This window comes from Lycium ferocissimum, chromosome 9, assembly GCF_029784015.1.
Source record: "Lycium ferocissimum isolate CSIRO_LF1 chromosome 9, AGI_CSIRO_Lferr_CH_V1, whole genome shotgun sequence".
NCBI classification, from domain to species: Eukaryota; Viridiplantae; Streptophyta; class Magnoliopsida; order Solanales; family Solanaceae; genus Lycium; species Lycium ferocissimum.
The window spans coordinates 44,289,001-44,302,295 of NC_081350.1; the positions used below are offsets into that span (position 1 = coordinate 44,289,001).

At 33.7% G+C, this 13,295-nt stretch overlaps 1 protein-coding gene across 3 annotated transcripts; it reads right to left on the bottom strand.

Annotated features, from left to right (window-relative positions):
• Window positions 1–7,365: 7,365 nt before the first annotated feature.
• Window positions 7,366–10,395, bottom strand: LOC132029261 (uncharacterized). 3 transcript variants are annotated; one of them, XM_059418575.1, is made up of 3 exons: window positions 10,264–10,395; window positions 7,905–8,034; window positions 7,366–7,823 (listed from the first exon to the last, which is right to left on the bottom strand). In XM_059418575.1, exons 2-3 carry the CDS (start codon window positions 8,022–8,024, stop codon window positions 7,518–7,520), a joined length of 426 nt encoding a protein of 141 aa, XP_059274558.1. In that variant the 5' UTR covers window positions 8,025–8,034; window positions 10,264–10,395; the 3' UTR covers window positions 7,366–7,517. The 3 variants fall into 3 exon arrangements, with proteins under 3 accessions (XP_059274558.1, XP_059274559.1, XP_059274560.1); XM_059418576.1 differs by lacking the exon at window positions 10,264–10,395 and adding an exon at window positions 8,288–8,575; XM_059418577.1 differs by lacking the exon at window positions 10,264–10,395 and adding an exon at window positions 8,158–8,278.
• Window positions 10,396–13,295: the final 2,900 nt, after the last annotated feature.

The following is a 13,295-nucleotide window of genomic DNA, read 5'->3' on the forward strand; positions in this document are numbered from 1 at the left end:
GGGGCTAGTCTATCTTGCTCTGACTTCACATTTACGAGCCCACTCTATTAGCCCAAGGTCCATGCCACATGTCAAATGACGTGCGCGCCAAGTCAAGTCAAGGACCAATAAAATCATGCCACGTGCATAAGTGACGTGAGCGTGTCAAGTCGATAAGAACCAATCAAATGTCGCCAAGTGTTCAAATGACATGGTTCAACCAATCATATACAAACCCTAGCTCTCCCCTGCAACTATAAATAGGGTCTTCACAAAGCCAAAAGGGAGGAAGAAAAATACATAGAGAAGCTCTCGGTAAGTCTTCCGCATACTAAAGTCTTCGCTCCAAGTACAGCCGCAAGTTTCCATACCTCTACGTTTGTGATTAAAAACTCGGCCGCATTCGTAGTGAAATATCGACAACAAGTGATCTGTCCATTCAAGAACAAGCAAAGCCCTGATTGACGGCCGTATTGTCGAGGAGAAGAATCGAGGATTACATCTTTTTGTTTAAGATTTCATAAAGATTGTAACCCCCGCACAAATTCTTGAAATCAAATATTACTCTCTTGTCGCTATTTTTTCTTGTCTTGATTATTATTTTCGGAACGAAAGATTAGTCATTACAATAGGTTACACGGATCTGGAAGCCGAATTCAAAATGCGATAGAAGTAGATTTTGATTGATATAAATGGTTGTCTAGTTCCTTTTTAGAGAGTGTGGCACGATTCTACGCGTATAATATTAATTAATCATGATTACGTGATGTGTAGTAAAATATGTATTAATTAGTTATTGTTAAGTGATATAAGTGTATAAAAAAATACATGTCACATATTCTTTAATTAATTAGATATAAATATTGAATACGAGTAAGTTACTATCTTAACAATGTTGTGGCAATCCCCATGGCCATGTGAGGGTCACACTACACACGCGGTAATCATATTGTACCTTTCTTTTGGGTCAATGTTCAAATCAAATCATTTCAACTAATCATAATTAAGTAATTGAATGATGTGAGTGTGTGTGTGTATATATACACACACACACATAATGAATCTGTTGATTTAGTGTAAAAATAGCATGCGAGTAAGTTTTTACTCTTCACGCATTATTAGCACATATAACATTCTCGAAAAATACTTTTTCCAATGCCACCTGCTTCCCAATCTTGAAATGAACACACTTTCTCTCTCCTTCTCTCAACGTTCACTTAGGACTAATCAGGTGACAACTCAATATTGAATGTTAAGATTTAATTTATATGTACAAAATATAATATTTGACCTGTATATTGTTGAAAATTTTACGGAAAATACTTGATTCCGAACACTATAGCAAATTCTTCAAAGCTTGAGGCTCAATTAAGACACTGTTCTTAAGGATATTTCACCCGATGTTGGTGTATCCCCAGGATTCAACAAGCTCTTCTAGTGAACTAGGAGCCAAAATCTAATAAAGATTTATCTTATAAAAAACCCAGCACAAGAAAAGAACAATAGATGAATTTGTCTCTTATCTTTCGGAAAAGGGCCAAATATACCCCTGTACTATTGAATATTGTTTAAATCCACCCTCCGTTATACTTTTTAGCTACTCATGCCCCTACTGCCTGGGTAACTTTCAAATATACCCCTTGTTTGACGGAGGGGACACGTGGAGGCCTCACAACGGCTGACCCATGTTTTTTATTTTATACCCGTTAAAACGGGTTGACACACCACCCAAATTAATACCCACCATAAATTAAAACTCCACCCCAAATAAACGCCACCCACTCGATTATAAGCCCCACCCACTCGTACAAACCCTATACTCGTACACTCTCATTTTAGAAAGTTAAGGGTCAGATTTGTGTTGCAATTGAAGTGGGAAAAGGTAATTTTCTTTAGTAAAGATTGTTGTGTTAACTGATTTTAGCTTTTTAGTAAGTTCGTTTTATGTTTTAATCTAATTTTGCTTTCTAGGGTTTGTACTTTTTTGCACTGACTTGAATTCTTACCTTTTCTGGTAGTATTTTTGGATTATAGTTGTTGTTTTTGTGTACTTATAGTTGTATTGTCATGCATGTGGTCTTTAATGCCTGGTCCTCTCCTTTTTTGGATCTATTTTGTTTTTTTTAGTTATTGTGGGGTTTGGGAGGGACCATAAGACTGAAAGTAGGAGTGTTTGGTGGTTTAGGTTTTCTATTTTGGTGTTATGTGTGGGTTTGAAGTTGTGGTGGTTTAGGTCTTCCTATACCCGAATTACATGTCTTAAGTTGCCTTTTTATTGTTGAATTTGGTCCCCCATGTGACTGATTTTACATTGAAATATGGTGATTGAGAGTTAAATATGTTAACTTTATGCATTCTTTATTAAGTAGGGGCCCTTATTGTGGTACGTTTTTTTTTTTTTTTGTTTTGTTATATGTTTAGTGGCCCCAATGTATGCTATTTATAACATATGAGTTTAATATGACTTTATGCACTGTTTGTCTAATTTATGTTTGTTTTGTAACTTTATGGCTCATTTAATTTCTGTACCATTTTTGTAGATTAAAGATGGTTCATTTGGACCTGGTTTTCAATTATGGTGCTGAATGGATAACTAAGCCCTATGCTCTCTACTCAATTAAGGAAGTTCATCTTTGGAGAGGGTATGACTCAGACCTTTTGTGCTTTAAAGATTTAGTTGATGAATATATTCAACAATTAGGGTTTGTAGGGGTTCAACAACTAATTATTGCCGGTCCATCTGGAAAATATTATGAGATTGAAAATGATGTTGGAATTAGGACCCTGTTGTGTCTTATTAGTGATAAGTTTAGTGTTATCAATATTTATGTTTATGCGTATTTAATGTGAGCTTATTGTTCGTCCTTCTATTGTCCACCATACCTAGACTTATGCAGCTGTAGCTTCAGTTGTTAGTGATGGTAGTAGTATTGAAAATGAAGGGAGGATGATGATGAAATTGATCCTGAGGATTCGGACTATGACTCTGAACAGATAGGTTGCTTTCTGGCACAAAGAAAACAAGAAGTTACTGAACACCTTATTGAGTATAAAGAGATACATAGTGGTATGTCTTTCAAAGATATAGATGAAGCTAGGAATTTGTTGAGCATGTATGCAATGGTTAATAAGAAGGAGTTGGTGCTTTTAAAGAGTGACAACAATAGGTTGAGATATAGGTGTGAAGAGGGTTGCCAATTTATTTATATAATATCCAAGGACAAAGGCAGGGAGGGCAGTAGAGTGAAGACATTAAACACAAAACATGATTGTAATGATAAGTTTAAGAATGGTACGGTTGATTATTTAACCATTGCACACGACTTCAAGAGGAAGTTGTAAGATGATCCTAAGTACAAAGTGAGAGAGATGGGGGCTGATTTGTAAGCTGCCTTTAACCTTGATGCTACTCATGGTAAGTGTAAAAGGGCAAAGAGAATGATCTTGGAGAAGCTGGAAGGCAGTTTCAATGATGATTACAACAAGTTGGAGGGTTATGCCAAAGCTTTGAGGGATAGTAATCCTGGATCTGATGTGGTTATTAACTTATCCAAGGAGGCACTACTTCAAGGCAAAAGAAAATTCCTTAGAATGTACATTTGTTTCCAGGCCCTAAAGATGGGATACAAAGATGGTTTAAGGCCATTTATTGGACTTGATGGCACTTTCTTGAAAGGGAAAGCAAAAGGCCAATTGTTATGGTTTCTTGGGCAAGACAACCGACTCCATTTTTATCCTCTAGCAAGAAGCGCTTGTTGATAAAGAAACAAAGAGGAGTTGGACCTGGTTTATGGAGCATCTGAAGGCTTCATTGGAGATGAATATGGGAGAAAGAGTTACATTTATCTCAAACATGCAAAAGGTACCTTTATTGTCTTTACAATGTATTAATTCTGTCCTTAGTTCTTTTTAGTTAGGTCCTTGTCTTAAATTTTGTACTTATTCTACTTAACTTAGATAAGTGAGTTGATTAGTTAACTTAGCCTAGGTAATTCTGTTGCCTTTACATTGTATTAATTCTGTCCTTAGTTGTTTTTATTTGTCTTAAATTTTGTACTTATTCTTCTTAACTTAGATAAGTGAGGTGATTAGTTGACTTAGCTTAGGTAATTTTGTTGTCTTTACATTGTATTAATTTTGTCCTTAGTTGTTTTTAGTTGTCTTAAATTCTGTACTTATTCTACTTAACTTAGATAAGTGAGTTGATTAGTTGACTTAGCTTAGGTAATTATGTCCTTAGTTGTTTTTAGTTGTCTTAAATTCTGTACTTATTCTACTTAGCTTAGGTAATCATACTTGTTTATGCACCGTTATTCTGCAGTTAGTATACTAAGTAAGTTGATTAGTTGACTTAACTAGGTAATCATTTTACTTATCTATGCACTGTTATTCTACAGTTTGTTGACTTGAATTCTGCAGTTAATTTCTGTAATTAGTTGACTTCAATTCTGTACATATTCTAATGCAGGGATTAATTGACGCCATTAAAAATGTGCTTTCAGAAGCAAAGAGAAGGTATTGTGCCAAACATATTGAAGCAAATTGGGCAAAGAATGGAAGATCCTTGCAGATAAAGAAGCTGTTTTGGTGGGCTTCATGGTCAACTTATCCAGAAGAGTTTAAAGACCAATTAAAGTGTATGGGGCAGTTGAGTGAAGTTGTTGTTAAGTCATTGTTGAAGTATCCTTCCCAAAGTTGGTGTAGGGCCTATTTTGACACTGTTTGCAAGAATTTATCAGTGATAAACAATATCACTGAGTCCTTCAACAAATGGATTTTGGACGCTAGAGACAAGCCAATAATTAAGATGCTTGAAACTATAAGGGTGAAGGTAATGAATCATTTAAGAAAACATGAAGAGAGAGTGAGTTCATAAAGACAAGAGTACAGTCATAACTACTTAGAACTGTATTATGCCTTCCTCCAAATTGCTCAAGTTTGTTTGGTGGAAGCAAATGATGATGATGGTTTTGAAGTTTCAGAGGGCCAAGACAAGCACATTGTGAAGTTGGAGATGAGAAGATGCACTTCAGAGGATGTGGGACATCTTTGGGATCCCATGTCCTCATGCAATAAAGGCAATGCAGTATTTGAAGAAAGACCCTGAAATGGAGATACACTGGTGGTACACAAAAGAAGCATACCTGCTGACTTATCACCACAAGATACTTATCAGCCTCGGTAAGAAATTACGGACAACTGTCCAAATGATGCAATGGATCCACCTGATATGGTGACTTTAGCAGGCAGGCCTAGAATCAAGAGAATTAGGCAAAAAAAATGAGGCTACTAAGAGGTAAGGTAAGTGGAGTTTGTCCAGGAAAGGAACGATTTTGACTCGTGGGACTTGTGGAGAACCTGGCCACCATGCAAAGGGATGCAAAAAGGTAATCTTTACTTTTAAGTACATTTAATTTACATTTTCCAAATCTAACTACATTTAATTTACATTTTTCAGATTCTGACTACAATTACTTCTTCTTTTAGCCAGTAAAAGCAAGGAAAACTAAGTAAAGTTCTCAAAAGACCATCTAAAGCCAACAACAGTTTGGAGTTGGGGCGATCTATCAAAAAAGTAAATTTCAAAGAAAGAGAAAGAGAACTATACTTGATGAAAATAGTGAAGATGAAGTCATGCAGACCCAAAAATAAGTTCAATCATTTGCACCTCAAGTGTCCCAGTCTAGTCAACACTTTGTGCTCAATGATTTTCCAGACTTTGATTATCCAAACATATCCATCCTTTTCGTTGTTCAAGTCTCTTCTTTGTTGTTAGTGAACCCACATCTTCCTTACTCACCATCAAAGCTCACATGGAAGGGAATTGCAGAAGCAAAGCGATGACTGTTAAGAGCAAAATAGGGAAAGGAATATCCATCCTTTAGTTTGGTGTTACTTTGTTGTTATTTTGATTTTGGATGGTAGAACATTTTGTGTAGTTTAATGTTCTTTTGGCTATGATTTTGGATGCCATGTTGTGACTTTGGTTGTGTAAGTTTTTGGCAGTTACAACATAGCATCCAAAACTCTTAAGTTTGTGTACATGTCTTAATTGTTGACATTGTCTAACTAGGTGTGTGAATGTTGAACTTCGTTAGTACCATTATGGTTTGGTTTGGTTAATATAGTGAATGTGTTTTATTAGTATAACTGCCTTTGTATAACTCGAGAATTTGCATTTTGGGCAGATTTAATGCCATAATTTGGGCAGTTTTTATTGAATGCAACAAATGGTCTTTGAATAGTTATGGTACTCGAATTGTTGAATGCATTGAATTGTGTGGTTGAATAGTTGAATGGTGTAGTTGAACGCATAGAGTTTTGTGGTTGAATTGTTGACTAGTTTAATGCTGAGGATGGTTGAAAGCCTCTATAAGACCCCATATTCTTCCCATTCATTCCATCACAAACAAACTTCCTTCACTAACGAAATCATATCACAAACAAGATGCCAAAGGTTCAAGATTATACAATTAGTTTCTTTGAGAAGAAATTGACAAAATCATCCATTGAACACGATGATTTCGTAAGTGTTAAAATTTAATGTCAAATTTAGTTTTTGTTTTCAATTGTTTTTTATTTGGATCTAATAACATGTATTTGTGTAGATACTTCCTACTAACATTATGGATATTCTTCTGAAATATGACAAGGAAGCTACTGTTATATTTGACCATGGGGCATTCTTATGAAATACAAATCAAAAGCGCGCCTCAATAAAGGATGGAAAGCCTTTGTCGATGCTAAAGGTTTTGAAGGAAGGAAATGAATTGCATTTTCAAGTCTGTGATGTAGTCTGTCATTTTGAGGATCGCCTAACCTTCATTGTTCATATGAAGGAGGAAATCATAGACATAGAATAGGTCTACTTGTGCCTTTTTCTATTTAAGAAATGATGTATCGTTTGGTTTGATTAATCTATCTATTTAAGGTGTTTTAGTAGTTAAATTGCCTTTGTTTTTTATCAATTATTGTGCATTATTACTATTGTAGACTTTCTGTCTTAGTATGCATTTAAGTACACAAAAGTGGCCTAATTTCTTCTCAAAATTGTCCAGCTATAAGTTTAAATTTCTGGGCAAAAAATCTCCAGTTAGCACATAAAAATCTGGGCAGTGTGGACTATATTTTTCCCCAAAAAATGTCCAGTTTGCACACAGAAAATGTGGGCCGTTTGGACTGTATTTCTGGGCAAAAAATGTCCAGTTTGCATGCAAAAAATCTGGCCAATTTGGACTATACTTCTGGGCAGTTTGGCACTAATATACTCCAACAATATGCCCCAATATACTCCAACAACTACACAACCATATACAACTACACAAGCTCAACTAGTTAAACGAATTGCACAACAAAATAGTCTAAGTTAATATAATAGTCTAAGTTAATATGCATGAGTAACTTGATATTAACGAACAATGAGTTTCATTCAACACTATCCAAGATGCACATTTCACATTCAAAACTATACTTCAATTTAGTCACACTAAACATTATTAATATACCTTCAAACTAAAATACAAACACAATAATGAGCTTCATTTTGTCATCGCCGCAAATTCAAATCCAACAATTAACGCACATAACATTATAATACCCATCTTCAACTTCAACACCTTCTCTTCCAACTTCATAGCTTTATTAGCTTCAAAGTTTTTCATGGCCTCCCAAGCTTCCACTTTCTCCTTCAAACCATCCCTTTCGATCTTCACTTGATCCAACGTCATATTCAAAACATTGATCGATCCTTTTGCCGCTTCCAATTCTAACCGTAGTTGGTTAATTGCAATAACCGCACCATCGGAAAAATCGTCATCATCCCACTTCCAATAACCGCATGATTTCTACCAATAATAAATGAAGTTATTTAATGTTTAAAAATACATTTCAACATCTATCCACCAAAAAAAAAAAAAAAAACTTACATCACGGTTAGCACACTTGCGAAATTTCCTTCCGGGATTTGCAGGAGTTTTTGAAGTGAACTGTCGAGGAGCCAACCCGCAATGGCAAGTCCTAGAAGACGAAATACTACCCTCCGACATGTCCTAAACCCTTAAAATTGAAGAAAGACATTAAAATTCACAAACTTATATTAACCCTAAATATTAGAATTTAAGAGGGCACACAATTAAAGAAATTGGATTTAGTGAACACCTCCTCCATTTTTATGCTTACCAGTCGCAGATTCTAGAGCAGCTGTGTAGGTGGAGCGTTAAAATTCACAAACTTATATTAACCCTAAATATTAGATTTTAAGAGGTTGATCAACACAGTTAAAGAAATTGAATTTAGTGAAGAAAATTACCCTTTTTATGCTTGCAAGTCGCGTTTTTTAGATGAAGAAAAAGAGATGAAAAAGAAGTTACGGAGGTGGAGAGATCGAGTGGGTGTACGGGGTGGGGCTTTTAATCAGTGGGTGGGGTTTAATTTGGGGTGGGGTTTTAATTTGTGGTGGATATTAATTTGGGTAGTGGGTCAACCCGTTTTAATGGGTATAAAATAAAAAACATGGGTCAGTCGTTGTGAGGGGTTCACGTGTCCCCTCCGTCAAACAAGGGGTATATTTGAAAGTTAACTAGACGGTAGGGGCAGGAGTAGCTAAAAAGTATAACGGAAGGTGGATTTAAACAATATCCAATAGTACATGGGTATATTTGGCCCTTTTCCGCTTATCTTAGGCAACAAAATGGGTAGAGGGTAATATTCTGATGGTAATGTCCCATGATTACAGAATATTAAAAACCATAATGGCTATTCAATGGCTGAAACTAATGTAGTATTTGCAAAAATGTAATGAAGGATAGTAATGGCTAATGAGCATTCTGTTACAATTGGTAAACGAAAACGTTTTGTAACAGACAATAATACCACATAATGAGAGCTCTTCAAGACCATTAAATGGTCAAATAATTTTCCCAAATCTAATGTTAGGAATTTAGCAGTTCTTTTTGAGATATCAAAAATTATTTCCTCAACATATATGCGGTATATATTTTTTTTGACTAAAAATGTTTAACTGATCAGTCTTTGCTGGTTGTTGTACTGTTGGGGTTTGTGATGTGGATTGTGCAGGATGGGAAATAAAGGGGTGTTGTACTGTTGTCCCACATTGCACTAAAGAAAAGAATTTGTTGGTTTTATATAAGAAAAAATACACTTTTACACTGACTTAAAAAGTTGAAAAGAAAGTAAATTCTCCCTCAGCGTTATCGTCGCTTCTTTGAATTATTAATATTAATTAAAATATAGAGTCTTGTGTGGTTTGTTTGGATCTATTATTAATTAAAATATAGAGTCTTGTATGATTTGTTTCGGTCTTGGCGTTCAAAGTTGTTGAATTTGAAGTACCGCTGTTCTAACAAAGATAAATTTTATTTTATCCTGGAAGAAAATAATTCAATACCTTGTGAGAGACTAAATCTTTTAAGGACATATAAAATAAATTTATAAAATAAATTTTGTATGCTCGGAATTAATGTTCGATTTATATTTAAAATTCTATTCGACGCAGTGGATACCGTGTCAAAGACCATCAAATAAAGTATAATTAAGTTATGCACGATTCTTAATTCAACGGCAGGCATTAGACTTTTTCGTGCGTTAACGTAATGATATTTTGTAACAATAAACAATTTTATTGACTTCTAAATATGTAGGTGAATATTTGATGAATTTAAAAAAGAAAAACGCAACGAACATATCGTTGAATGCAAATTTGCATGAACTTTGCCAAATGCCAACTAGTTGCCAGAAGTATTTTTTATTATTTTAGATAGGCCTGCAATAAAGAAGATAATGCATGCATGGAATAATATTATTTCATGAATACGAACCAAATGGAAGGGAATATTATGAGATTGGAAAAGTCACTTGCCCTTACAAACTCTTCTGTCAATCCAATCTGAAACACTTGAATCAGTGAAAAGCGTTAATTTGTTGTTTTATCTCGGAATTAATAATTTCGGGAGTGTTATATCCTAAGTAAAGTATGATATAAAAATATCCCATGATTGTTAATCTTGAAACCAAAGTTACACCAAACTTGAGATAAAATAATCCCAGAATATTTATCCTGGATTATAATAAAACGGCCCAAGACCTTACTAAAATGAGAAATAATTTTTAAATTATATATAAACTAAGAGTGTAATAACACCAATAATATAACTTAACTTGTTATAGCTAACTATTAATGATATCAAATTAAATTATTTTTTATAAACATATTTTACTTATAATCTATCAGTACACAACTTAAAACTCAAACGAAAATGCTCAAACCTTGTCTTGTTCCTCGCTACTAGTAGTTGCTGCCCCACGTACATCAAAGCAGCCTTTGATCCTCTTTGGTGAGCACTATAACTGTTAATAACCGTAGGTTTGATAAACTAAGAAAATATGGTAACTTACTTCGATCCCAACTAGTTAGAGCACACTAATATAGCATAACGCCACACTATTTATGTATATTGTCAGATTATTTTTTTTTTGTGTGTGTGAATGAGATTCGAATCCATGACTTTTGGGCCGGATAATGTGAATGGGAATAAAGTGATAATATCTCATATTAAAGAAAGGAGAAGAATTTATTGGGTATAAATAGAAAAACCCTCCCGTTGTTGTCATTGCTCCGCTCGCCTTTGGCATTGGATTCTGCTGGAAAAAATTGATGTGTAAAAACTTCCCCGTAAAAAAAGAAATTTGTAACGAGGATTTGGCCATGAGCTCGGGATAAAGTATGTATCGACCCTAAGTAAAATATAAATTATTCTATAAAAGAGTTACAAATTAAGATCAATCCTATGATCTGACAAACGTAAAAGCCAAATATAACAAATAATATTATCATATTAATGATTATTATGTAATAATATATGAAATACAGAAATTTTATATTCCAGAAAACGACAACAAAAGTCCTTGTAATAATTTTATGACAAAATTGCATTAACTTCGTAATATACGAGTACTAAGAAGATCCATATGGTAGGCTGAAGTCACATGGAGAGTTAGTGTGTTAGTTGTTATTCTATTTTTGTTATCATAATAACTGCCCTGTCATTCTCTTGCTAAAATGGCAACAAATTGACAGAAAATGACACCTCTCAATGCGTCTTTACTGGCAAAAAAAATAGTTGAATTTAGTGATGCTGCTGATAAATATAAATATAAATATAAATTAATCATGAAAACGTAAATTTCATTAGGTAAAATAAATAAAAGAAAAGGAAAAATTCAAAAGAACAAATCATGTCCCACCTGAAATCCGGGGTAGAAACAAATTAAAAACTTTGCTCCAACTTCAATTAATTAAGAACAATTTTTTTTTTTTTAGCAAAACGCTGTATTTGAGGTCAATTTTGTCGGAAGACTCTGTTTTACACCTCACCTTATGTTTGACCTCCATTCTTTATAATTTTTTTATAAAATTTAGTTAGTGTACCTAATAGTTGGCGAAAAGAAGTTAACTCAGATATTAAGTTTTGGTTTACACTCCCCACTTTATCATAAAATCAAACTCTCCATCCATCTTTGAACAATAAATTCTTTTCCCTTCATCAAGTGTGTAACATAAAAATAATATTCAAACGTACATGCACAAAGCTAGGTCAAGGTAAAATTTTACTCGCATTCAGATATCAAACTATAGTAGTTTATCATGGTTGAGTCATAAATTAAATTGAGAATGTGTATTAATTAACTATAATCTAGTTATAAGAGCGTATGTAAAGATATGTGGCATATATTCATCAGTATAATTAGAGAATATTCTCAATTTCTCAGTTTTAAATATCTATTGCTTCCTCCATCTCATCGTTTTTATTTTTTTTCTAGTAACCCTACAGTTACGGAATTGACCATAAAATGTTAATCCATTCTCGTTCTAAAGAAATAAATGGTATTATTATTAAAATTGACCTTAGGAAAAAGGATGAAGTTGTCTGGCAATACATAATGAATCCATGAGGGAAAGGAGATATGAAAGATTTTCACCAATCATAGTTTTGGTCAAAATCTTGTCATTAGTTTTTGTCGGAGGAAACCATGTGAATGACAGCGTGATTATAGGAACTTTTATTAGAAAATAATCTAAATACCTATTGGCTATTGGCCTATACTCGGAGACCTAATCCATAATTTGAAATTTCGATTGTGGCTATTCCTGGTTTGTTATCGAATCTCTAAGCGGGAAGGAATAAGTCGACAATCCTTTAAATTTGTTAATATATTTTAGGAGTATTTAGATACTCGAATTACAATATATTTTAATTGAACATTTAAACACATAATAAAGTGTTCATATTAGATATTTTTTGCTTAAATTTAAAAGAAAAAACATTATGCACATATTTTTAACCGTCCATTATGTAGATAAGTTAACCGTGTGAAATATGTCACCTCCTTTAACTATACACATCTAATTCAACTGGAACATGCTTGAGGTTTTGCCGCTTATTGACGCTAATGTGTATAAGGCGGCATATTTTAAGTGGTTACCTTATCTACATAATGAGCGCTTGAGAACATGCGCAAAAAATTCTGAAATTTGAATCAGAAGTGTTTAATAAAAATGTTTTATAACGAACTGTTCAGGTGCTAAACTAGAACGTAAAGTAGTTTGAGTGTTTATAAAAGAAAATATAACGATAGGTTTAAGGAGTTGTTGCTGTCAATTCCCCCAATCCCTAATTCATTATATTAGGTTCACAACTTATTATATCTACATATCTAGTAAATATCTCAACACATGTATAAATCTCAGCTAAAACTATTAAATTCTACTTCCCCTTATAATTTTTATTTCCTTGATAATTTAACTAGCTACCTTATTAACAAAACACTTCATACACTGTTTACGAGTTTAAATTTTTATAATTATATTGTAACGAAGTTTAATTGTTAAAATAATTTAACTAATTGTATGACAATTTGAGGAAGTTCTATTTCGAATTATTTAGGTTTAGTTGGTTGTACACGAGGTCTCACTTAAGATCATTCGTCTAAAAAGAGCAACCTGATGCACAAAGCATTTCACTGCTTTAACAACTCGACTCTGTGATCTATAGTTCACACGGAGCCAACTTCACCGTTGCTCCAAGGCTCCGCTACATAAGATCCTTTGTCTATCCAAGGCAATTATTAACCGTGTTACACAATCACTTTAAAAAAATAAGTAGCTGGACAAAATATTCTTGTGTGGTTCAACTACACAACCACTTTACATATAACAAAAAAAAAAATGCTAAAAAAAAAAAATATCAGTTCAGACCCTAATCACTGAAAGATACCTTCGATTTCAAATTGTTTCTGCT